Source organism: Phoxinus phoxinus (assembly GCF_949152265.1).
Source record: "Phoxinus phoxinus genome assembly, chromosome: 2".
Classification (NCBI taxonomy): domain Eukaryota; kingdom Metazoa; phylum Chordata; class Actinopteri; order Cypriniformes; family Leuciscidae; genus Phoxinus; species Phoxinus phoxinus.
Genome location: NC_136877.1, coordinates 38,546,189 through 38,571,712, shown reverse-complemented (window position 1 = coordinate 38,571,712; position 25,524 = coordinate 38,546,189). Strand labels below are relative to the sequence as shown.

At 37.5% G+C, this 25,524-nt stretch overlaps 1 protein-coding gene across 2 annotated transcripts; it reads right to left on the bottom strand.

Moving 5' to 3' along the window:
• Positions 1-2,428: 2,428 nt before the first annotated feature.
• LOC306994182 (uncharacterized protein) lies at positions 2,429-24,902 on the bottom strand. Of its 2 annotated transcripts, none has more exons than XM_079604607.1 (8): positions 17,458-17,570; positions 16,177-16,430; positions 15,722-15,860; positions 15,233-15,375; positions 14,927-14,979; positions 14,115-14,239; positions 13,370-13,684; positions 2,429-4,997 (listed from the first exon to the last, which is right to left on the bottom strand). In XM_079604607.1, exons 2-8 carry the CDS (start codon positions 16,389-16,391, stop codon positions 4,638-4,640), a joined length of 1,350 nt encoding a protein of 449 aa, XP_079460733.1. In that variant the 5' UTR covers positions 16,392-16,430; positions 17,458-17,570; the 3' UTR covers positions 2,429-4,637. The 2 variants fall into 2 exon arrangements, with proteins under 2 accessions (XP_079460733.1, XP_079460734.1); XM_079604608.1 differs by lacking the exon at positions 17,458-17,570 and adding an exon at positions 24,886-24,902 and having other exon boundaries at positions 3,530-4,997.
• Positions 24,903-25,524: the final 622 nt, after the last annotated feature.

Here is a 25,524-nt window from a genome sequence, read left to right as displayed (position 1 = left end):
TTCCGCTCAATATTTGAATCTGAAGCGTTAGCACACTCCCGACCACTTGATGGCGATAACCGATGTTTATGTCTCGCGGGACACTCACGGTCACAGTCGAGTTCAACTTCATATTGCACTGGTCAGTGGTCACGTCTTTCAATATTTTCAAGGTTTTGTTTGTTTATTTCGCTTACTCTCCCGGGGCACAGTTGCTCTGCTCGCTAGCCTTATGAGAAACGGAAGCGAGCAAAAAGACTACATCGACCAAATGTAAACAGCCCCCTTTCCGTTTCCGGTAGCGCATTTATATTAACGAGTAAGTTACTCAGTCCTTCAACAGAATTCAATGGGATTTTACAAAATGACGAATAAAACACGACAGACACTGTATTTCGCAACACTTTTTGTTTCTGGAACATCAACTAACATCACTAATCACTCGGTGAGTTGCACAGTTTTGTTGCACAGTTTTGCAACATTTTGTTTTAATGACATTTTCGGACATGCCCATTGACTCCCATGTTAAATGGGTCCATGGCCAATTCTATTATAGTCAAAAACTCGAGAGAGGAACCATTGTCAAAAAAATGTTGTCCACCACTCTTGTTCATCCAAAACAAACTACAATATAGACTCAAGGTGTTAAATACCGGAATTATCCTTTAATCTACTGAAATACCTTTGTGACGGCCTAGAATTACATAATATACAACAGATTGAACTAAGCATGATACTTTAAATGCCATTAAATCTTAACAGTAATGATTTAGAAACCTGAGATTTTTTCATTTGTCATCTCCCTCAGTCTAAATACAGTACCCTGTATCAGGTGTGTTTGTCTTTTTCTCTATTTTCATACGCAAATTGTAATGACGTCTGAGTTTCATAAATTAATACATTTTACTCATTGTAAAAACATTGCCCCTTTCCTCTATTCTGTTTTTCTTAGTTACTTACATTTTTATTGTATCATACTGATTAAATTACTGCCTTATGCATTCTAGATGACATTGCGGTGCCTATAATATTAATCTCTGAAATTGTGAAACTGAATTCTGTGTTAGACAGCGGGCTCCACCAATTCAGTTGAAACACCCACACACATTTGTTCTTCTGTATTTGAATCACTGTTCTTAATCTGTCCAAGATCATTTGGCTCTGGTTACCTTACACTGTCTCCACATTCCAGCTTACAGAAGAAAAAAAACAATAACAGCCGGCCTTGGCAGTATGTCTATTAGGCTTTCAATCATCATCACCGCCCACGTTTTAGTGAAACTAAATAAACTATCCATAATACAATCACTCTTGATCTGTATTGTAATGTGAAATAACTGCTTCTTGGACAGCAAAGTACTAGTCACATCCTATTATCTAGTCACATCCTATTATACTGTGTGTGTGTGTGTGTGTGTGTGTGTGTGTGTGTGTGTGTACTACTAATTTTATCGTGCATTACAAATAAAGTGATTTTTGTGCATAACAAATAAATAATTGAATAAAATATATTATAGCTAAAAATAGTCATGTGGGAATGTAAACTATATCCCAGAATGATGCATAGATATTTAAGTCATGACTCTACACTGCTCCTCAGGGAGATTGTGGTACATAGGATATTACATCACTTGGAAAACCATGGCTTTAAGGGAGAGAAGAAAAAAACCCCAGTAGAGTGGAATAGTACCGAACAGAAGAGCAAAAACATCTGGAAGCAGTCTACACATATGAGGATTAAGCCTGAAGGAATTATCATTCAAAAAGAGAAAATAAATCTGAGAATTGTTTTAAAATTCCCATTTTAAAACGACAGTAGGCCTACATGGGAACATTTTTTAAAAAGCATTGACTAAACTGTTTTTAAAGAATTAATAACAAGACAACCTATAAGTTACCCTAAAATAGCTTTTGTCATTATTAAACACCTGCTGGGAAAAAAACAACAACAAAAAAAAGCTGGCTGGTATTAGCTCTTACATTTACATTTAATAATTTAGCAGATACTTGTATCCAAAGCGACTTGAGGAAATGAGGAAAGCAATAGAAGCAATCAAACCAACAATGGGTCAACAAGTGCTGTGACTAGTGCCAGTTAGTCTAGCAAAGTACACGTAGCAAGTTTTATTTTATATTATTTTGTAAAAATATTAAGTGTAAGTATTAATGGGTCAAGTGTTGATTTTTCTGTATGCTATGCTAGTGCTTAAGCTAACTAACTAATACAGACATTAATGGTCAATATAACGTAGTTCAAACAGCATTTATCATAACATAATTTTGTAGGAATTGTAATCAGGAGCTAAAGAGGCTACCTATTAAAAGTAATTTAAGCAGATGCTTGGGGTCCTAAATCATCAATAATTCTCTAAATGTCTGGTCTAACTTTAGACTAAAGACATTGTTTTTAAAGTAGGCTACTTGACAGGATTCACAGGACAGCTTGCATGACGGAACAGTATGTTTATTTCTTATTAACCATGCACAAGAACATTTTGATTATTGATGTGTACTGACACCAACTGAAAATTACATTTAATCATGGGGCATGTCTAACCAAAAACGGTTGAATATTGAACCCTGTGATGTGGACTTGATCTGTTTGGGGTGAATCCTGACACTTTTTTTGTGATAAATCAAGATTTCAAAAACAACAAACGCCGGTGAATAAACAAGCTGTTAGAATGAGACAACGACTTTAAAAAATCCCAAGTGGTTGTAACGTTAAGCGACTGAATGAATAATCCGTGGTCTTTCTTTATCTCCAATGTAGATTCTATTTTTGGGATGGCGACATCAGTGAAAGTTACTTACATGGAAAGAACCACAGTCAGTGACTCAGAATTTTGCTTGGATTGTGTGTCTGCATTGTTCCAGATATGATGTGTAATTGTGTATACGCGCGCGGCACGTTGGTTAATCGTGATTTCAACAGCTGTTTAAAATTTCCAGTGCGTCAAGACAGTATGGATATAGATTCACAAAATGTTATAGTTGCTGTTTAAAACCACAATGGTCATGTAGGTTGTACTGCCATCGCGTGGCTGGAGCATTTTTCGCCGAATTGCAATTGCACTATTAGCATTAGCATCGTGAGTAAACAACCGGAGTAGTGCAGTTGTTTTTCACTAGGCTTCCATGATCGAACGTCTGGATAATGTATTGCATTAGAACTGACATACTTATTTAGCTAAATATATTTAAAGCTCGTAAATCCCTTAAAGTGTATATGCTGTTAGCTTTATCTGTCAACGTAATCACGGAAATACTCGGACAGTTCTGCATTATTTGCGGGATTCCAAAATCCAAATGTTTTGAGTGTAGAAATTAGTTAAATGAGGCCATGGGTAGTGCTGTTATTTATTGACGACTAACTGTCAACTGCGGCATTCTTGAAATGAAAATTTCATCGCGTCGGCACAGGGCGCCGTGGCTTAGTTGGTTAAAGCGCCTGTCTAGTAAACAGGAGATCCTGGGTTCGAATCCCAGCGGTGCCTTTTCGTGTCTCAGTGTGGTAATTTTATAGAAAATTTATAGAAAAACAGACTTTAACCTGTAATGAAAAGCATTTATTCTAATAAGAGGAGATAATTACAACTAAAGTCTTGATCAGTGTTTCCCTACCTTTTATGTCTTAGAACATCATTAAGCCCCCCAAACAACATCAAATCTGAAATGTGCTCTTTTTAACTAGATTTCCTTGCTGGGCTGTATGTTAACTTATTTTGCACATAGTGCTACAGAGTTTGAAAGTTTTGTAGCACAGGTCACACAATTGTAGCAAAAGTATAAAACGTCTGTTACATCTATGAAAATAACCACAAGTAGTTCATCACTTAAACAAAATGTGACTGACAAAGGACATCAATGTTCCATAAAGGACACACACAATACAAACCTTAACAATAATTTTTTTTTCAAGACACAAAATGACTGGAGGAACATAACACCTGTTGCTTAGCATTAAGTACAATTTGTTTATATATCCCAATTTCACTAATCACAGTCCAAACAACATGCATCAAATCTTTCCAAGTATCTCCTGGAACCTGCTTAAAAGGATAGTTCACCCAAAAATTAAAATTCTGTCATCATTTACCTATTTGTATGTCATTACAAATAGGTATTTTTCCTGTGGAACACAAAGGAAGTTTTATTTTGAAAAAAAATATTTTGAATAATGTTGGTAACCAAAGAGTTAAGATGACTTCCATTGTGTGGACAAAAAAACAAAACAGATATTTCTCAAAATATCTCCTTTTATGTTACCACAAAAGAAAGGCATACATGTTTGGAATGACATAATAGTGATTTTATTTAATTTTTTGGGGTGCATCTATAAGCATTCCTTGGTGTTGGGGATCTCTGGTCTTGATTACATGCTTTAGATGATGACAACATTAATTATTTCAACATGCAATAAGTGCATATTGTTTAAGTTCATTTATGGTTTATTATTTTAAAAGCAGCTTATTACAGACAAGATTAGAAACTGAAGATATTTTGGCTCATAAAAATAAAAGTATGGTTAGATTTTTTTAATAAAATAATTGATAAACAGTCAAAATATTGAACAATTTGTTAATATCCTAATTTTACTTGCTACACTGGCATATGCCTATTAGCACCTGAATGATGGTATATTTTTCGATCACAGCTTACATTTGTTTTTTAACAGCCAGCGGCTTCTGCAGCTGCTGGCCATGCAAATCGTGCACCTTCCAGTCCATGTTTTCGAGGACAGTGTAGTTGTAGTTCTTGTAATTGAGCATGTCTCGGGCACGGAACACCTTGTTGGATTCGTACAGGTTGCTCCAATAGCATGGGAGGGGTTGGAATCCCCCCAGGCGGGCGAGCTCGTCGTTATAGGCCCACTGCTCAGAATCCAGTTTAAGGATATGGCGGGTGGCAATCCCACGGGCACGACGGGCAGCAATGTCCAACTCAATATCATTCTCCATATCCTCACGCGAAGGCAGGAGGAAAGAACCGTCCAACACTGACAGGACAAACTGAGACTGCGGGAAAAAGAGAGGAAACAAGAAAGAGGATGTATTTTGAAATAAGAATTGAATGATAACTTGGTAACACTTTACAATAAGGTCTCATTAGTTACCAATAGTTAGCCTGGCTAACGCCAGACCCAATCCTCGTTGAGACTTGGGTCTGGGAACCACATGTGCATTTTCTCGTATTCGAGGCGTGGTTTACGAATGCCCGGCACCGTTTATTGGGTGCTAAGAATGTCTATCAAATGCGCCTGTACGTAGCTCATAGCCAATCATTTCTATTATACCAGATGACGTATGTAGAGCGAAATAAATTAGACAAGGAAGAAGACGATGGGTAATATATTTTTGTGTAAACAATGACGTTCAGCGACTATTGCCGTTTGTGCAAGATAAACATGAGGGTCGAAGGTATATATGGATATAAACAAACTGCTTAGTTGTGTCGTCATCGTCTTGCTGCTCCCTCCCCGTTCTGTGATTGGTTCCCTAGATGAGGCGAAAATCTGGTCCATGGTATCCAGACTGCCTTTCAGCGTGAATAAAATCGCGCAGCGCAAAGGCAGTATGGGGAAACCCAGGCTAACCAATAGTACCAATGGTAAATGTTGAAATGAACATAACCTGAGACTAATATATGTTTTAGAAGTATTTTTCATTGTTAGTTCATGTTAAGTAATGTAGATAACCCTTGGGGTCAAGCAAAACATCACTTACTGATATAGATATTCTACCGCAAAGTGATAATGTCACTGATCATGATCTTATAAGGTGCGTACTGCATACTGCTGAAATTTGCCATATGGCTCCGTGTTTTAAACCAGGTAGAGCTATTACCCTAACCACTCATTAAGAAACCACAACTGGATCCAAATGAATTGACAAATTACAGACCCATTTCAAATCTTACTAGAAAATACTAGAAAAAGTTGTCTGCTCGATTGTAATCTTTCTTGCAAAAAAACCAAAAACTCTAATAGTCCATGAGCCAGGGCCCCAAATTTGGTCCATCGGTATCATCTGGGGGGACAAAGTCTCATAGTGATTTTTGGCAAGGTATACACCCCTAGTATTAGAAAAATCACGATAGCAGTGCAGGGGTGGTTGCGTAATCACTTTTTTCAGCTCATGAAGTTACTAACCCCCTAAGATAAATTCTGTTTTTGGGCTCATGCTAGGGATATTGTCAATATTCTATAATATGGTGCTTGGTATCGTTGGAAAAGGGACCTTTTAGGCTTTCATTTAAGCCCAGGACTGGGCAAACTGTCTGACAAACACAGAGGTCACATGACTTCTTTAAACCAGAAATAACACACATTTTTTCACAATTTCTGCCTAAACTGTATGCTTTCTTTTATCCCTGTGGCATGAAAGAACACAACGGACACAAAACTCAATACTCAATGCACTCTGATGACCCAGAAAATGTATAATATACCCATACTATTTATTTATGAGAGCCTTAAATTAGACGAGTGTCGCGTTTATTTCCGGTCCGTCGGGAAACAAAGAGCAGACGTGTGATTGCGGAAGAAAAACTGTTGTGTTTACATAAGTGACAAAGAGCATTTATCAAGATCAGCTAAACGTAGGATTCTCAAAAGTATGCGAGGTTCACGGCATAGACTCTTTAAGAGATGTCCAGGAGTTTTGTTTGAGGCACTTAGTGGAGACTTGTTGCACGCCGGTCTGTTGTTGTGGGGACATTTCCACGCCCCGAAACGTGACGCTGAACGAAACTAACTGTAATTGGTTTTGACATGTCGGTCAAACTGTCTTATGGGCGGGCCTTGGCCAAAGAAAGCTGCTATGAATTTTTCAAAGCTGTGTTTGAGCTCGGTGTATTTCTGCCGTAGTTTCAGGTTTCCACCTCCGACGTAGAGCAGCATACTTTTTTTTTTTTTTTTTTTTTTAGATGGGACAGTGCATATTAATGAACGTACAATCGAAATTGACGTAAATACGCCGGATTTAGCACAATGCTAATTTCCATCCGTACTAGTCCCAGACATACAAAAATAATAATAAAAAAAAATAAACACAAACAAACAACATGCATAACAACTGCTTCCCTAAACTTTGTCTCATTCAGAGACCCAAACGGGGCTCTGAGTCTGTCAGAAGGTCTGAGATCTACCATATCAGCAGAGCAATCTGACCTGTGTAGAAAGTTCAGATGAAGATGAGGACGACATGGAAAATTATGATGATTAGATAATGAAATAATGGACATCGAACTTACAAACCAGTCTTTGATTAAATATATTCACTTTACAACCTGTTTCTTTATTGACTTTTACAACTAATAGGTCTCCATCCTATTTGCCCATTCTATTGGCTCTATTCTATTTTGAAGGCTGGCTGCACAAGTCTAATTTAAGGCTCTCATAAATAAATAGTATGGGTATATTATACATTTTCTGAGGGCGTTTTCACACCTGAAAGTCCACACCAAGGTCTGAACCAAAGTTCATGTTTTGATACATTTTATACATTCGGTAAGTTTTGGTTTGGTTTCACACTGCAATTATGCGAGCGGACTAAAGAACTTTACATGACATGCTTGCGTGCTGTCGTCATCATCTATGTGGGCTGCATCTCGACATTGATTGGTTTGTAAATGGACGTGCATCTGACGTCAGCGTGTTGTCAAATCGGCGGGTAACTTTATCAATAATGAAGGAACAGACGCATATCGTTGAAAAAACTATATTGTTATTATTATGGTATTACTACCCGCAGCACCAACTATACGCGAGGCTAGTTCAAATTCACCAAAAGAACGTCCTCGTTGCACAAACATTTGATCGTCGCCGGCAGGAAAGGAGGAGAAGACAGCAAGCGTTTTTCCAGTTGACTTCTTCTTACTGTATGTCGTCAGACCATATTTCAAATAAAAACATTGTCTCCTCCTCTCCCCATGTGCTACCACGGCTTCATCTTTGTCTTCTTCGGCTACGCGGGAACCACCGGAATTTCCCGTAAATGGTCTGAAAGTCCGAACCTTACAGAAAATGCTTTCACACTATAACGATCCAAACCTTTGTTCAGTTCGATCCGGACCGAGACTATCTCTTTTCTTCGGACCAAATTTCGTCTGTTTGGTCCGGACCGTGGTCCGGGGGAAGTTTCACACACCTGTAATTTTGGTTCGGATCAAACTGAAAAGTCCGAAAATGTGGACCAAACAAGGTAGGTGTGAAAGGGCCCTTAGTCATCAGAGTGCCTTGAATATTGAAGTTGTTGAGTTTTGTGTCCGTGGTCAGAGTTGCCAGATTGGGACGGTGATTTCCAGCCCAAAGGCTCACCAAAACCCGCCCACTCCAAGAAAAAAACCGTCCAAAATTTTACTGCCAAAATAATGTGATATAATTGTATTGCCATGCCATTCAAGGTTGATAAGCACCATTTAAATCTCCTTAAAACAAAATAAAATAATAAATATATAAATTTCCCAGGTAAACGGATCAAAACAGGGCAATAATTAAGGAGAATTAGCAAATATGACTAAAATGCGACCACACACACAATGCACTTTCACAGTGTATATTTAAAATGTTTTGCGATAATTTAAATACCCAATGTTTATTTTGTTATATTTAATAAATTATATATGTATTTAAATTATATTATATATTTTTATTAGTAGTACTAATACATTTTACTCCTGATTAACGGGTGTGTGTGAAATAGGAAGCGAGATATCTAACCTTTAAATGCAGAACAGGCTGTCGTAACTTGACAGGATGCTGAAGAACACAGCTGATCTGAATGCAACGTTTTAGAACTATTTACAGTCTGGCTGAGCTGTCTAGTACATGGATGCGTCAAACTTCCCCAACAACTGTTGGGGAGGACGGAATGTAGCCGATGTCCATCCATTCCGTGCCAGCCCTGAGCGCACATCCATTAAACCAGAAAGGAGCGGCAATCCCATTCTATTTCGAGTGTCATCTTTGAGCAGCGTGACTTGCGAAAATGCTCTTTCAACCGGAGTGTTGGATATGGGGAGAGTGAGGATTTTAATTGCACCTAGTGCTAAATCATGAAAGCAGTGGTTTCCTCCAGCATCTTGAAAAGAATCTACCTCTAACCAAAACGCATCAATGGTTAAATTAGGTGAGAACCCTGCTGAGGCAACATTTCTCCACTGAGTCTCAAGTAAATCTGGTGAGCCTGAAAAGAATTCCTTAGGCAGATCTCGGAAGGATGATTTGTTTGACACAACAGAAGCGGGACACAGGAGTTCCAGCTTCCACAACAACTCCAAGGATGCAGGCAAACGCATTTGATACTGGACCAGGAGTTCTTTTAAGAGGTCTACACAGCGTGTTAAGACCACCTGCCTTTTCTCAGGTGAAAGAGTGCTCGCCTCCAACTTCTGACTGAATGTGGTCCCCAGGTCAGCATCTTTAGGTGAGAGGTATATACTGGACGATTTTAGGTCTAAGTCCATGAGTTGTTGTTTGTTATTCATACGGAAAACGCTCGGCTTGATTATACGTCTCAGTGTTGACTTGTACAGCCGGTTGAGGTCCCGGAAAACTACAAGGCTATCAGCGGTCTCTAACTGAAAACACTTGTTGACAGCTTTGATTTCCAGCAGTAAAGGACGGAGAAAATGCAGATAAAGGCTGTTGGTCTTGTCTTTGTACATTTCACTCAGAAGCCGCGCTGCATAGCAGTGTTCAGAGCTTGCTGCTACACTGAAATGTAAAGTAAGTGCATCTTCTTGATCAAGGATTCTGTCAATGCAATCTGCTGTCACTAACCAGCGGGTGGAACTTGGAGAAAGCATTTTCAAAGGACATCCTCCACTGTTAACCGTCTCATAAAGAGTTCGGTAGTCATTCTGACGCTTAGATGAATGTGCTAACCAGTTGTAAGTCTCCCTGATCATGTAGTCAATATTGCTAGGGAGCTGCTGCATTGCCTTGTGAGCTACAATGTCCAGGGAATGGCATACACATTTGATTAGTTGTAAGTTAGGCTGTTTCTGTTTGAGCAGCGTATACACGGAATGATGTCTCCCCACCATTACGCTTGCTCCATCTGTTGCTATGCCAACCATGTTTGCTACATCCAGCGCGTTAGCTTGCAGAAAGCAAATGATCGCATCCACAATCCCATTAGCATCAGCGTCCAAAAGTTCGATAAGTCCCAGGTAAGTGCTCACAAACCGATTGAGTGTCTTAGAACGATATTTTACACATATGCAAAGTAACTTGTTTACGGTAATGTCGGTTGTTTCGTCCAAGTAAAGAGAGTAAGGCGAGTCACCAATGTCCTGTCGAAGTTGTTCTCTAAAGTATGGCGCAAGAACTGACTTGATGACAGCCGTACATTTGGTTCTGTGCATCTGGAATGCTCCGATCTCATCCTTCAGTATGTCCGATAAGTCGTCCACGGCATTAACTGATGTGTGGCAAGCAACGTATGTTTCTGGTCATCACAAATGGACGCCGAGTTACTTAAACTAGCTTTACTCACTGTGAAAGCCTTAATTGTGGGCAGGCACCGCATCTTGTGCTTCTTGGTCTCGGCGTGGTCCTTTAAATCCTTAAAGTGAGCCCTTATGTCGGTGTTGCAGAATTTGCAGTGAGCTTTGCTATCATCCGATTTAGACTGCGTTATCCATGGCTTTAGGTCCGAATCACTCTCCCACTCCTTTCGGTACGTTTTTTTATATTTTGCTCACTTCGACATCTTTTTAATTTGTAACGTTATGTATTTCCCGCCGAGTGCTGATGAATGAGTGACTGAGTCCTGACGCAGCTGCTGCTATCATTCGATTGGCTCGTGAGTTGTGAGTTGTGACTCGTGACGTTGGCGTCAAGCCGCCGGTCAACTGTAAACCTCACCAACACAGCCGAGTATGCAGTGGGTGTGTTTAGTGACATTACAATGACTGATTGGATGAAGTACATGCACACTTGGGTTGTGTTAAATAATTAGCCTATAATTTTTTGGAAAACCGCCAAGCTGATCCTAAACCCGCCCAAATTTTGTCCACCCGCCCAAACCAATTTTTACCCGCACAATCAAATGCAAAACCGCCCAATTGGGCGGGAAACCGCCCAATCTGGCAACACTGTGGTGTTCTTTCATGCCACAGGGATAAAAGAAAACATACAGTTTAGGCGGAAATTGTGAAAAAATTTGTGTTATTTCTGGTTTAAAGAAGTCATGTGACCTCTATGTTTGTCAGACAGATTCAGTCCTGGGCTTAAATGAAAGCCTAAAAGGTCCCCTTTCCAACAATACCAAGCACCATATTATAGAATATTGACAATATCCCTAGCATGAGCCTAAACCAGATATACACCAGATTTCAAAAACAGAATTTATTTTAGGGGGGTTAGTAACTTAATGAGCTGAAAAAAGTGATTTCGCTACCACCCCTGCACTGCTAGCGTGATTTTTCTAATACTAGGGGTGTATACCTTGCCAAAAAACAATGATAGCATTTGTCGCCCCAGATGATACCGATCAACCCTCCTGGCTCATGGACTATAAAAAAAATCAGTCAGGATTCAGGCCGCATGCATCATAGCACAGACACTGCACTTGTTAAAATTACAAATGACTTCCTTCTAGCTTCTGACCAAGGCTGCATCTCAAGACTACTGTTTTACTTAGTGTTTCGTTCGACACTATAGATCACAACCTACTCTTAGATAAATTACAAAATTACACTGGTATTCAGGGGCAGCCATTAAGGTGGTTTATAGTACCTGTTTATAGTATCTGATGGTTAACTTTTTTTTTTTTTTTTTTTGAAAGGAAATGATCCAAGTTAATGTCAGTAAATTATTGAGTGCCGGAAGGATCTGTTTTAGGCCCTCTGTTATTTTCAGTATACATGCTGTCCCTTGGTATTAGCATCTACTGTTATGCTGATGATGCTCAAGTTATATTTCATCACGACCCAATGGAATCTCTAAACTATCCAAGTTGACAGAGTGTGTAAATTATATAATATATTGGATGATCAGTAATTTTGTTCTATTATGATCAGTAATTAAATTCAGATAAGACGGGTATCATTTATTGGACCAAAAACCTGTAAACAGAATCTCTTAAAATTTAATTTGCATCTGGAAGATTTGCATCTACAGTTACTTCATCCCTTCATAAGTTCATAAGAGCCCGGGTATATTTTTTAATATAACTCCGATTGTGTTTGGCTGAAAGAAAAAAGTAATATAGAATGGCTTGAGGGTGAGTAAATTATGGGTAGCCTAAATTTTTAAGTAAACCCTTTAAGGTAAAAAAAAACGCATTTGGCTCCTAAACTCTGGAATAGCCTTCCTGATGATGTTCGGGACTCAGACTCACCCTCCCAGTTTAAAATCTAGATTAAAGACGCATCTCTTTAGCCAAAAATTCTCATTATGCATCTCATAACCTTGTACTCCAGTTATATCAGACCAAAAGCATATGACTATGTATTGATTGAAACGTTACGAACAGCATTTACAAAGATTTCAGATGACCCAACACCTGTGGAGATGGCGCCAACTCTTAATCAACATGCACCACTGCCAAAATGTCTATATATTTGAATCATTACAATCATAATTGCTTTAATAACCTCATTGTTTCTGGCTAATGCCTAGTTCACACTACAGGGTTTTAAGCCCGATTTATGCCCGATTTGCAAATTGTTGAGCTCGCCGACAGGTCGGGTTGTTATCGCGTGCAAACCGCGGGGGATTAGCGGCTGATGAACGCTCGCCAATCTGTTAGTATGAAAGAGCCAACAACGCATCAAAGACGCTCGCAGACGCCTCGCCGAGCCCTGAAAAATATCTAGCATGCTAGATATCAGGAGCTGTCGCACGACTCAACCACATGTGATGTCATGAGCTACAGCCAATCAGAGCAAGGCATGGGTTGAGGTCACCGGGAAAATATGCGGGGGTTTTTTTTCATTGCAAATCATCGCGCAAACAGTTTGCAGCACTAATTTCTGTCTGACGTCCATATTCAAACAAAGACTCGCGTGTTGTGTACTTGTGTTCTTCTTCGCCGGGTAGTGGCGCGCGTGCTGTATTGCGTCATTTCCGGTTCGTTTTATTGCGTGATTTTTCTTGACAAAACGTGGTTTGTAGACAAGATATAATCATTGGATGACAGAGTTGTTGTCAACCCGTGTAGTGAGTTACCTCCTGTTGCAGATTAATCACGTTGTGTCGTGTGGTGTGAACAGCTCAACAACTTGAACACTCCTGATTTCACAGAGAGCAAGTCATGTAGTGTGAACCGCACACACCCGACGTTTTAAAATCCTGTAGTGTGAACTTGCCTTAAATGACTTACAGAAATACCTCAGTCACACATATTCCCTCAAACAAAAAGTATCTTTCGCAACTCACCTGAATATGGAAATGTGGGAAGGGGCATATAGCTCTGCAGATGCCCACTATAAAGAGTGATGGGTAGGCCGGAGGTATGAGGAACTTATAGAGAGGCAACACGAGGTGCTCCTGCACTTTTACACCCACTTTCTCGTCCAGGAATGGGAAGGTGAAGTTGTAGCCTGTACAAAACAGGAACACCTCTGGCTTGGCCCTCTCCCCATCCTTGAACTCTAGAGTCCCATCATCCAGTACAGAGGTTACTGGAGGAGCCTGCTGGACTCCTGAAGGAAGGGGGCAGGTCAAAGGCCGCTGTCCATGACTCAGAATCACCTGGAGGTAAATAATGCGTAAATAAAGGTAAAAATTCCAGATAAAATACTTTGGATGTTTGCATTAAACACACAATCATCTATAAAAGCTCAAAAACAAGTTGTGTTCCGAACGCAACAAACTAGTTTTTAGGAGGCACATGACAAATGAAAACGTGTTCTAAAACCAGATCAAATTATCAAAAAATTTTGATATCCTCCGACTGGATGGAATCAAAATCTGTGCCCATCATACACTACAATTTTCCTGTGAAATCTGTAAATTCCAAAAAATTTGCTGAGTGGCTCTGATTTTCAGCAAATAATGCTGACTTGTCGAGACTGAATCTGAAACTGAGACAAAATCTGTGCAAAATTCATGTAGTATTTTCCAGACTTAAGTCAAATATGCATCTTTACAAATAACTAAACAATGTAACACTGTGAAGGACCTTAGCATTAACACTGGAGAGCTCCATGGCAATATCAAGTCCAGAGAGACCCGCTCCGAGCACCACCACTGACTTTCCCGCCAAAGGTTCAGCACTACGGTAATCATGACTGTGCATCAGCGTCCCTAAAAAAGAAACATTTAGATTTTTTTTTTTATAAAAGTTGCATAAACTAAACTAAATGGTTAATTCCCGCTCCCAACTTGCACGCGTTGCCATATTAAAAAAACATTTGAGTTATTATGCAATTTTGAGTAGTGGGATTTATACATTTTCGAGTTTATATTGTACTGTCATCTTACACATATATGAATGATTTGGGTGTGCAAGGCACAATATTTGTATTGTAAAGTTTTTAAGCAATTACAACAATTACTAAAACTGCAACCCTAAAGCAAGCATGCATTATATAGGCTACAGCATTTTTTATTAATAAATTGACATACATAGCATTTCTGTTATATAATATGATACAATAAATGGTTTAACCTCCAATTTCGAATGCAATTAATGCACTGATAAATGTTAAGTAATATAATGACTAACCAAAACTGGGTCTAGTCTCTAACCAAAGCTACGGTTCTATCTAAAGCATTTCTCAGTAGACCCCCATGCTGATAAACTGATAAATGTTGCAACAGCTAAGGGCGCTTTAGGCATTTGCAAGTCCAAGCACATTTTCAAAGGTGTTTTGTTGCAAAGCACACACTTGGTTTGGAAGACACACTTGGTTTGCAAGACATCAGATTCTTTTGATTCACTTTGCAAAAGTAAAAACGTATTATGTAGTTGTAGTGTAAGGAATGGAGAACCTTTGAATTTTTCCAGTCCAGGTATTGCAGGGATGTAGGAGTCATAGAAATGTCTGAAATAGACACACATAATTGAATTTGTAAGACTCAATTTGTAATCATTTTCTCACCGGATTACATAACCACATCTTACACGGGAAAATTGGCACAGTATATAAGTAAAAGTGCAATAAAGTTTCATTGCATCATTAGTTACTGTTTAATCCTCTGTACCCAATGGCCTTATTGATCTAGGCACACATTTGAACTATGTTGCACATAGGCAGGGTTTGCAGCCATGGATCACTCATTTGGCAGTGCACTTACCCATTACACACCATAACAGCATCAAATCGCTCTGTAGTGGATTTGCTGTGATCTAGGCCATCATTGGAGGTGACATTCCAAGCCAACCCATTCCACCCACCCTTCACAGCTACTGGGGTCACTGAGGCCACTGAGGTGCCAAACTTGATGGAAAAGAGGAATACACCTATCAGTACTTTTTTTTTTTTTTTTTTAGAACAAGACTGATGGTTATCAAGCTAATTAATGAATTACCAACATTCAGTCCTTTGTAAAGATAGCTGTTTAATCTCTAGTAGTTTTCCACAATTCTATAGACTGATCATAAATGTACAGTAAAGATAAGGTATGTGATTTCTGACAGGACTGACTGGTCATAAACAGTGAAATTGATGATTATCAGTCAAACTACGCAATGAGCAAGAATTGACCGAACATGTTGAACATGAACAAAAGAGGTGTGACTCTGTGAGTATTTTAAAATGTAATGGGCTAAATGTATTTTTTCACCTGTATGTGGTCCCATAGGCGAAAATGATCACAGTACTGCTCAAGGTACTTCCGTACCTCTGTGTGATGGACAAAAGAGGGGAGATGCTTTGCGAAAGGAAAGTCAGGGAACGACATCACCTCTTTGGGAATATTTGTTCTATTATGTGAGGAGAATACATGGCAACACATTATAAAACTACAATACAGCTTTATACACTTAAAATATATCACAGGCTAGTGATACTTCAAGAAGAGCTTAAAAGGAAAGACATAAATCACATAATAAAATAAAAATGGTGGATTTACATTACATTTCAATAAATAAATATCATTATCATGACATAGTATCATTACAATACTGATTGACTGATTTGAAATTACTATGGGTTGTCAATCCATACACTGCAATACATATATTTTATTTCAGTTACATTGCACTATAAAAGAATAAGCAATGGCACTGATAAATTCACCTGAGGTCCCTGTACATGCTGCTGTGAATCGGTAAGCCATTATCGTAACACCCCACTCTATCCTCATAGACCCACGTTCCTCCAATGTTCTTGGTGATCTCGTAAACCACAGGTGGCGCGAAAGTGTCCGGGCGAGAGAGGAGATGTCGGGCCGCGCAGAGTCCCGCACCACCGGCCCCGATAACAGCGACGCGCAGCTTCCCAAAGCCGGCCATCGTTATGCAAAATGCGGGTATGAACTAGGAAGTTGACACCTAGACAAAATAGACGCAGATGCCTTGGTGAAACCAGTCTTGTCCAGTTCACAATAATTTAGATGATCTGCTTTCTGGTAATCTACAGGTGTCCTCGGGTGATCAGTACTGGGAGTCTAAGCGAATGTGAAATGCTCGTCTAATTATATCGAATACGTGTTGGACTTGGAATCTGTCCAGCTATCCCGTCAATCAAATTAACCCTTAGTGTTTTGATGTCATATGTTCATTACAAATTTACTTAAAACCTTAAAAACTTGGATATTAATTAAATATAGCTGTATGTGTGTCTGTATTTTAAATGTAGCTACGTCATATGTTTAATTAAATTTAGGGAGAAAATAAGTTACGTGGACAAAGTGAACACTTGTTTCCACATGTAGCCTACATGCATGATCATAAACAGCAAAGAGTTCTATCTAAAGGCATTCTGAGGTCACTTTCATTTATCAGTAATTGTTCAAAAGTTTAAATATAAATTGCAGTGTACTTGATAAGTTTGTAACTTGCCCCGCCTGCAATATTTTCAGTATTCCACCAATTCACACCTGTACATTGATAGAGTTACTATCATGTGTTGTTTATTGTTGGATTCGGCGTTTTCCTTTTAAAATACCAACATACTAACTTCACACATCTTTTCTGACATGTGACAAAACAATAAATTTTCCGCTGCGAGCAGGGTTCGAACCTGCGCGGGGAGACCCCATTGGATTTCAAGTCCAACGCCTTAACCACTCGGCCATCGCAGCGCCGGAACTTAACTCCATAACTTCATCCTTTCTTGTTGAAAATTAACCGTAAAAAAATGATACTTTAGTATAGTATAATTTAATATATTAATTAAAATTGCAAAGGCCCCGCGCAACTTAAAACGTAACACACCCTAGCTTCTGTTTACTAACCAAATTGCAAGCCAATGTTAACGTCTTTTTTATTTTTTTTGTCGATTAACTATTTTCACATCGATCATAAAACAATGAATCGTTTGCATTTGGAGTTAATTAATTTACGCAATAAATCGTACCGTGAATAGACGCCTAGGGCCAGGGGACAAACGCGGCTTCATCGGACCTCCAGTAAACAGTTACAGGCTACTGGTCTGGCCTACTTTCCCGTTTTATCAAACAGACATCACATGATAGTTTTGGTTGCCAGATTCCCCCCATTCAATTTTTTTGGGTGAAATTAATCAATCAATAAGCATGCTCGTTTCAATATAATAAACTACTCTTTGTAATAAACAACTGAATTAATTAAACAGTTTCTAAAAACGATTAAAATTTCTCTGACAGGCACGTCTAAAAATTACGAGCGCACGTCATGGAAACTTGGTGAGTCCAGGCCAGGGCTTCACACACTGACCCAAGAAGAGCCATAGAGAGAAACTGACTGACCCGAAAGAGATCTGTCTTAATGGTGATGAGGTCGAAACTTAGGAGATTTTTGGCTTTTATCCACCTTTTTACTGCGTCGACTAGTAAAACCAACTTAGCATCTTAATTTCGTCTTGAGAAGAGTGGATTTACCCTTATTAGGCTATAGGCTATCCTTATTTAATTCAATTAAGCTTTAATGTGTATTTTATGACCATGCAACTTTAGACCACAGACAGTTAGTTGTCTTAAGCAGCTTTTACTAAATGACAGGAATTGTGCAGGAACGTGTTGAGATCTGAATGTACACATTTCTTATAGCTATTTAGTCGGTAACATACAAGATGGTGCCATTACATTAGTTAATGCATGAAATAATGGCTATTTAAGAATGAGTGTTCGTTACAATACATTGTTACAGTTTTTGTGAAAGAAAGTTTGGCAAGTGTGCTTGCGGAAAGTGTTTTTGCTATTGCAAGAAGTAAAGGCTGCTATGTATAATTATTGCAAGTATAGATTAGCCTATATGTTTTTCCTCTATGGGTTTTCTACACAGAATTCGTACTGTAGTGTGGAACATTAAAAAGTTATGGATGTTTCAGCCAACGTCCAGTAGGTGGAGGTATTCCACAGAAATAATGTCATAATCTACACATAAGAAATTAAGTCACATTTGAGGCTACGTCCAGTTTACTATAATCAATTTGCTTTTTAATTTTGTTCCTTTCCATGATGGTAAGTGTTTCATATGAAAGAAACAATCTCATGCTTTTTACATAAGATAACTATTATGCTTGCTGTAAAGATTTTCTCAGAAAGGTAACACCATGACTATAGACATATCAGTGCCCATAATGTTGGGAACAGAGAAAAGCCCTAGATAGCAATTACACACCAAATCTCATTCTCTATACAATTGATCAATCAAGAACAAAACTGATGATACAGCACAGAATCAAATAATAAATGATAGAGTGAGTCAGAATTTGACCAGGATGAGACTAATAACAGTGGTCAGCAGCAATATGCCACATAAGATCCATGACTTAAGTGTTCAAGATAGTCAAAAGGCTACAAAAGGCTAAACCGCACCCAGTATCATACAATGTGGCTTAGCCAAGTGGACTTCTTTGTACAAAGATCAATGCACTCTTCCCACATTTCACAAGTACATTGTTTAGTTTTGTTGCTGGCAACCACATGTCATAACCACATGCAATGCCAATATAACATTTACAACCTTTTACACATGGCTACCCATAGAATCTAAAAATTAGACATGGTTTTTGAAATTAAGGCACAGTTTAAGTACTAAACTGCTAAGTGTACACAATTAAGACACTCATTTAAATTTATAAAAAACAACATCAGCCGCATTTTAAAACAGCAATTCAACACCGACAGAAAAGCACATCAAAGACTGTTCTTCCTCATACAACTGAGAAAATTGGAAGTCAGTCAGCATCACTTAGTTTTTTGTTTTTTTTAAAGCCATTGTATAAAGCATCATCTAGTGCACTAGTGTACAAAAAAATCACAGAGATCTCCCAGTCTTGTGGAATCTGTGCATCCATCACACCATCACATGGGATGAAAAGATTACTGAGATCAACCGAAACATCCAGATTAAAGGACAGCTTCTTTCCTACAGCTGTCAAGTTTTTCAACAAACACTCCTAAAAGTGACCTCATTAGTCACCGCGCTGTATAATCTACGTTTACATAACACCCTGTCAAATTAAAAACACCAATTTATCATTCTTTACCTCCCATGACCTCCTCAAGTATACTGTATCACATTTTGTATACGGTTTTGTATACTATACTGTTTATGATTTACTATTGTGGCTTGTTCTGTAATATAGTCTTTCCACAAGCTACAAGTATGCCATGTAGGCCTATAGCAATAAATCATATTCTGTTCTGTTCTATTCTATTCTATTATATTCTGTTCTATTCTACAGTTTTTTCCCCTGTGTAATTCTAGATACAACTATGTTCACTATCAGTATGAAAAAGCAATTCAATCATATTTTAATGTTTTTTTTTAGCATATTGTTAGTTTGAAATGTCTTCATTGTTATTCTTAAATACAGACACATTCTATATTCTTCATTTCTAGTTTCAGATAAAATTGACACATCCTGTCATTATTTTGTTTCCAAAATCTGGAAACCAATCCTGGGTTTCAAACATGGGATAAAATAGAGTACATCTTCATTGCCCCAGGTAATGTGCCTATAGAAAGTAATAAAGTGCTATATAAATGCCGAATTGTATGCAGATGATACGCTGACCTAAAGTATTCAGGTGTGTCTAAACACTATGACAGAAGGACCAAACACCAGCAATGAACTCAAAGCAGCAGCAAACGTAACTGTTGATGAATCTGGGATTATAAGGCTGTTTCCAATTGCAAAATCCATCATTCCACAGTGATACTGAATAAATAGAAAAAGATTAACATTTGATTTGCCGTTAATGTAGTTGACATTGTGTGACAGGAGAGCTGTGCATAGGAATAAATGAACAAACGCAATGCTGTAAAGATGAGTTCGCCAAAATTCCTATGAATTTAAAAAAGATAATTTAGAAATCTTTGTATATGCCATCTAAACATTCTGGTATTTAGTATCTAAAGTTTATAACATATATATGTCTATATTAGAGAAAACCAAGCCCAAACCAGGAAAATATCTTATATATTTGTAAAAATTTTAAATATGAGGGAAGGACAGAACACAAACTTGGTTATGGTATTTATCTGACAAAAAATGTTGACACCAAAAAAAAGAAGAAGCAAACCTAGTTACAGGTTTTATTTTACTATGCAAAAATGCAACAAATGCATAGAAAAACAAAAAGCTTACAACACAAAACATACATTGAATACAACATAATTAGTTATTAACATTTCATTGGTTTTCTCATTTTTGCTTGTGTTAATGTCTTTGTATGACAGTCTTGACAAAAATTATGTCCACACTTTTGGCAAGTTTCATTGTGTTTTCACAAATAAAACAATTGACTCCAAACACAAAATATGCTTACAATTTTTTTACAAATGTTAAATAATATTTGAATATAGAGTGAAGATGTCAATTTTTTCTGATGGACATCACTTTCGGCCATCAATTTTTATGTATATAATTATGTATAAAATAATAAAATAAAAAGGAATATTAAATAAAATATAAGTGAAAAACAAAATGTTGCAATAATGTGTTTGATGAGATTATTGCTGCAACATAGATGGGAAAATCGCACACGAGTAACAAAGAAAAATTCTCTATGTGGGAGGTATAGCATTGCACAGCATGTCATCTATGACATTATACACATTCATTTTTCAAATTTTAGGAAGAACAGAGACGTAATTGTAAAATTCAAAGAATAGGAGGATCTGCATGGGAAGACAGATAAAAGTAAATGATGAATGAGAGGGATCTGTAGGTTTTGTGTATATGACTCAGAACATGAAGTGATTGAGTGTAAAGATGACGATTAAATCGTGCTGATCAATAGCAACAGTGAAAAGGTTTTGGTACAGTCATGACTCAGAGGACTATAATCAACCATAACCATGGATATGGGACAAAGGTTTAAACTTATCGCTGTAGTTTCCTGGGATCAAGCCACTTATTAATGTTTTAGGCAATAAAAATAAAAAGCTCTCTCTACAGTGTCAAGGTGGGTTGTTGCAGTGAAGTGCACGACAAAAGGAGTATAACAAAAACAGTCTTTAATTGTATTATGTATCTTTTTGTATTATGAACAAACATGGATTAGCAATTAACAACAGTATATCTATAAATGAATAACCTAGATTTATAAATGCTGTAAAAATAGTTAATTGTATTTTTGTTTTTACTAATCCAAAGAGAAGATAACAGAAGGAAACAATAACAACCACGTAACTACAGTATAACACTGACGGACCACGAACTGAACAAAACAGAGTATATATGCAAACAAGGGAGCTAAATGATACACAAGTGCTATTAATCAGAACCCGAATAAATCAACAAGGAATAAAATCAGGAAACAGGGAAACCAAACTAAAACACAAATTAAACTAAACTTAACCGTGGCATATAATAGTACAAGATGTACATAAAAATAAATAAATACAGTGCAAGGATCAAATGTATCATTATAGAGTGGCAACAAGCACATTTGTCTGTCTGCATGGCCAAATGCCCCAAATAATTTAGGGATGAATTCAAAGGTTAAACGTTGCCATTTTTTAATGCAATAGATAATAAACAATACTTTTCCAAGCATTTATTATCTTGATAAATGTTAGTTCTTACATTACATACACTGTTCAAAAGTTTAAGGTCTGCAAGATTTTTTTATGTTTTTGAAAGAAGTTTCTAATGCTCACAAAGGCTGCATTTATTTGATGGAATATACAGTAAAACAGTAATATTGTGAACTTACAATTTAACATAACCGTTTCTATTTCAATATATTCTAAAATGTAACTTATTCCTGTGATGGCATGAATTTTCAGCATCACTACTCCAGACTTAAGTGTCACATGATCCCCCAGAAGTCATTCTTATATGCGGATGTGATGGTCAAGAAACATTTATTATTATTAATGATATTAACTATTTAAAAACTGCTTAATTTTTGGTGGAAACTGGTATACAAGATCTAACGAGATTTTAAAAGAGATGAAGTTCCAAAGAACAGCATTCATTTGAAATTAAAATCTTTTGTAACATTAGAAATGTTCTTACTGTCACTTTTAATCAATTTAATGCATTCTCATAAGTTAATTCCTTTTCAAAATCTTTTCTGACTCATAACCTTTGAACATTGTATTCAATTAAATTTCTAACATTTCAATTGGTACAATGAACACTAGCTCATGTATTATGAACAAACATGGATTAGCAATTAACAACAGTATATCTATAAATGAATAACCTAGATTTATAAATGCTGTAAAAATAGTTAATTGTATTTTTGTTTTTACTAATCCATTTACAAATTAACAAAGTTAAACATTGTTGTACTCAATCTACATTTGAATCAAATCACTCACTGTGCATGTACAGGCATGAATACAAGTATATATACATTTGTTAAATATCTTCCCACACCTGTGTGACTTCCTTGTATGACTGACTGCAATCAAAATGACGCATCAGCTTTTTGCAAACAGACACAAAAGTTTCAGTTGCAAAATAACACTTCAAATTTTGACATCTGGTAAGAGCTAACAAAGCCCCCAACTAAATCCCTTTATTAATTCAAGTGTCTTTAATAACACAGATTTACACACACAAAAAGAAAAGATATTTTCAGGTTTTGTTCATAAATTACACAAAACTACTTTTCATCTGAAGGCTGCATCCCGTATACAGATGATTCAGTAACACTTTAACGTCATTACCTAACATGATAGCACTTTACAGATCAGAATGTACATTCAGATCTGTTAAACATTATATAACATAATGGTGTTTTTTATTGTGCTAATCAAAGTATACAACAATTCTTGTGTATCTGATATCTGAATTATCCATTACAATATGGATTGCAATAATGAAGTGTGTGAAGAAAAAAAGGTGATCTTTCTTTAATGGTAAATTTAGCCTGGACAAAATACTTTAGCTTAATTTAAGAGAGGCTTGACCTTGACTCATCAAGCTTTAGTGGCTCACGTTGATGGGCTGAACCTGATTCGAAACATCATTTTCAGGACGCCTCTTTTTACAGGCATCATAAAAGTACAGTATATGTGTTATCAGAGAACAGGGTGGATTAGTAACAAGTGATTCCCAGTTCTTGTCACATGCAGGACAGAATTAATTTAGCATCAGAAGTAATACTTGTGAGCACTGATTCATTTTCCTCAATAAGAGTCATTATCTCAGTGATTTTGTTCTCAATTATTACTTCAGTCATTTTGTGAATATAGGAAAACTAAACTTGTTTATGTGTTTATTTTATATTATTTTGTTGCAAGATATAACAACAATAGCCACATGAGGTTTCTGTTTTACCTGTGTTAATGTTTGCACGACAACGATGTAGGCTACTTTCACATTTCATACTTCTGATGAAGCACTAGACTAGAACATTTGAAATAAAACAATAGTGGATTAAACATAAAAATGTAACATCTAATGTTAAAAATTTATGTTTTTAATTTAACCTTCTAAGTTCAAGAATAATTTATGTAATTTTATGTAATTTTTTTGAAAGGATTAAAAGAACAGTTTCATGTCTATCTTTGTATTGTTCAACTGGTCGAAGATGATATATATATATATATAATTATTATTATTTATTTATTTTTTGCTATAAAACGGCACCTATTATGCAAAATTCACTTTTACATGGTGTTTGAACATAAATGTGTGTTGGCAGTGTGTGTGCAGTGCACAACCATCTCAATAAATCATAAGCACTGTTAGAATGAGCTGTTCTAAGATTCTATGCAATGTGACGTAGAATTGCACAAGCCCCACCGACGTGGTTTGATTGACACTGTGGTTTTTGCCTAGACCCCGCTCTCGATGATCTGTACACAATCCGCCATTGTTCCAACGACAGCCGGTAATGTCTCCTAACAAATGTAGGTGTTCTGTTGTAGGATGTAAGAATGGACATAGTAGTCTTCACGTACTCCCGACATCAGAGCCACTGAAAACGCAGTGGATGGATTTTATTTATGAAGGAAAGGTGCCCCTTAAAGTTTAAACTAGATACGTTTATGTTTGCGCGAATCATTTTCTGACCGACTGCTTTGTGAACGAGCTCAATTCAAAGCAGGTCTTGCTTCAAAGTTAATCCTCAAGTGTGGATCGTTGCCTACTGTTCGCGATCCAGCGTCACCTCCAGAAGAAGTAACGTTAAGTGTGTTTTATGATTTTTGCAAATAGTCATTTCAGTCGATGTAACGTAACGTTATCTGTCAGCCAATTCAACAACAAATGCGGCTAACGTTAAAGGTGCTGTATGGAGTTTTTCTACTAAAATGAATCAATTTTTTATTACCTGTGTGTGAAGGGGTTGTAGTCTCACAATAAAATTATCCACTTGGCGGGTTTTGCTATTACCTCTGAAAGCAAGTATTCCTATTTCTATGTGAAGTCTCCGGGTCGGGTTTGCCGCGAAATCCAGTGACGTGACATGCGCGCTCCCGAGCGTCTCGCCTCTCGCCTCGTCTACTGACTTTGTTTGCACTCAACAGCGACGACACTGCAACTTTATGACATGGAGTCTGCTAATACTAGGAAACGACTAGCACAACACAGACTCCAACACAAACTCCACATAATAATAAAAAACAAAAGAAAGCACGCGCACGAGCACTCGCTTGTAAACGTATTGGTTGCAATCGGAAACATCACCGCTAGATGCCGCTGAAAACTCCATACAGCACCTTTAAAGCTATTGTTGTCGTCGTCGTAGGATGTCTGTGTACCAAGCAAACACAGAACGTTGGCACAACGTACCCGACCTTCTAACAACGTTTTAACAACATGGCCAAAAGGTTGCTTTAACTACGTCGTGTAGTGAAGGTTGTTACAGCGTTGTCACAATGTTGACATTAAACCACCGTTCAGGGCCATTGCTGAAGGTTGTGCCTAGGGTCTGGACAACCACTGGACTACATAATATACTCGTCACTGCCCTGAAGCGGGAAAATCAGCCTTTTAAATTCCAACCACCTTGGGCTCATTGTGTTCTCATTC